This window comes from Pteropus vampyrus, unplaced genomic scaffold (assembly GCF_000151845.1).
Source record: "Pteropus vampyrus isolate Shadow unplaced genomic scaffold, Pvam_2.0 Scaffold80, whole genome shotgun sequence".
In the NCBI taxonomy this organism is placed as follows: Eukaryota; Metazoa; Chordata; class Mammalia; order Chiroptera; family Pteropodidae; genus Pteropus; species Pteropus vampyrus.
Genome location: NW_011888861.1, coordinates 2494904 through 2497200, shown reverse-complemented (window position 1 = coordinate 2497200; position 2297 = coordinate 2494904). Strand labels below are relative to the sequence as shown.

At 40.0% G+C, this 2297-nt stretch overlaps 1 protein-coding gene across 1 annotated transcript in view; it reads left to right on the top strand.

Moving 5' to 3' along the window:
• Positions 1-2297, top strand: part of KDM1B (lysine demethylase 1B) — a 53755-nt gene that overhangs the window by 34801 nt on the left and 16657 nt on the right. Inside the window, exon 16 of the mRNA XM_011362840.2 lies at positions 1742-1873. Within this exon, the coding sequence (XP_011361142.1) occupies positions 1742-1873 (132 nt within the window). The remainder of the gene's footprint in view (positions 1-1741; positions 1874-2297) is intronic.

The window sequence follows — 2297 nt, the reverse complement described above, 5'->3', positions numbered from 1 at the left end:
TAGTCAGTCTATCACAGGTCTCCCAGTTGAGATGAGATGTTATAAGAACTTGACTTTAAGGTGATGGTAGTAGCATGAGAAAGGAATGGGAACCCTATTTCTGTGTGGTTTTGTGTGCAAGGGGGAACTTTTCCTGTATCTTGAGCAAAAGAACAGTTTCTCAACTAAGCAGAAATGAAACATGATTGAAGATCTCGAACCTACAGAGCTTTGCTTCAGTTAAGATAAGCTTTTTCTTCCTGAGAGGAACCAACCTTACCAAGATATCCTTTCCCCCTAAGTTGGCTTGGGAAGGGACTTTAGAAGCTTGGGGTGTTTGCGAGTTGAAGGAGGTTGAAAGAAAAAGATAAGGAATTAGAGAATAATGTTAAAACTTTTTTTCTGCTTTGATCCATTTCTATTACAGAAAAAATAGAGGAGATCTACAAAGCTTTTATTAAGGAATCTGGAATCCAATTTAGTGAACTAGAAGAACAGGTGCTTCAGTTCCACCTCAGTAACCTGGAATATGCCTGTGGCAGCAACCTCCATCAGGTGTGACTGGGTTTTGTGAAACATGCTTCGAAAATGTTTGCTTTTGTGCATGTGCATGTATTGTATATGTCCAAATATTGAACCCGGGCTAGTTTGAGTAAACAGGAAACAATGGTTCTTCTATTTAAAAGTTAGAAAACCATGATTTCAGAGCATGTTAACCCCATAGCGGTTTTGGAAAAAAAAATTTTAATCAAGAGAACCCTTTTTTTTTTTTTATTTTTTTTATAATGCCTGTGAAGAAGCTCAGTGTGTCAACTGAATACAGGAGGGTTGTTGGCCTGGATCAGGGAGGGGCCCAGTGTCCTGTTTTTACCGCCTTCTTCCCATGCCCTTCAGGGTGACCCTGGAGGAACCCTACGTTGTCTAAAAACACTGCTCTCAGGTGACCAAAAGAGTATCTTTGCAGTTGTGGTCTGTTTATCTTGCTAAAATAAATTTAAACTTGCCTGACTGATTTAACCAACTGGGATTTTATACTCAAATATTCTATATTTTGAATAGAGGCTCCATGGATGACCCCCGACTTAATTGTCCTCTTTGAGACCTCTCCATTTTTATATGATTTTTCATTGCGATTGTAAGGAATAGCACTGTTTTCCAAAATCACTCTGCGTTTCAACTTCTATAGTTTCCATGTTGAAGACAAGTAGTTGGCATATTTATATATGGAAATGATCAAATGCAGTTTTGCTCTCATAGAATTCTTCTTTTCCAGGGTTGTTGATATGTAACACATTTCTTATTTTTATCAAGGAGTGGTAGCATGCCCAAATCATACCACCTTTTGTTTTAAAATAAGCTTTCCTAAAAAGTAGAAAATCACATGATATCACTTATATGTGGGGATATAAACCTAAAAGCAACAAATGAACAAGACAAACAAACAGAGACTCATGGACATGGACTATAGACTAGTGGTTACCAGAGGGGAGTGGGGAGGTAGACAGGGTGTGTGTGGGGGGGGGATAAATAAATAAAATAAGTTTTCCTGTGTGTCATCGAGCAGTTTCTTTCCCTGACAGTGGTATCCATCTGGGTTGGTCTCTTGTCCCTTCCTTCTGGCATGCTTTGCCTTATGCTCAGCAGCCCTACCTTCCTGCCTCAAGTGGCTATTCCCACCTTGGTCTCCTTTATTGTCCCTTCGGTGCAGGCTTAAGGATTCATACCACCTCTTCTGTATCTAGCCTCTCCTGTTGTTTCCTAGGTGTCTGCTCGCTCCTGGGACCACAATGAGTTCTTTGCCCAGTTTGCTGGTGACCACACCCTCCTCACTCCTGGCTACTCTGTCATTATCGAAAAGCTAGCTGAAGGACTAGATATTCGGCTCCAATCTCCAGTGAGTACTGGCAGTGATGGGAGGCTCTGGTTTGGCCTTGATTTTGGAGGATATGACGTTGGAAGCGTGTGGATTACACAGGGACAGGTGTTTTCTGTGACCTTTAGCCAGTGCCTCCCAGTATTTTTATGATACAATTGTAGCCTGTGACGTATGACAATTATCTCTGTCCATTACTCAGCTCTGCTGTTTGGAAACAATAGTGGTGCAGATGCATTTTCATTAATAATAAAGTATTCAAACTGCTCACAGCCTCCCTGATCCAAAGCAGTTATTTTCACTTTAAAATTTTCCCTTCAAGTCTCTGTCCCTGTACATTTGTATTGTACATTGTTATAATCATAGAGGCAATTATTTACATTTTACTTTACACTATACTATAAAGATTTTCCATATTCTGACTCAGCGTTTATAAATTTTAATG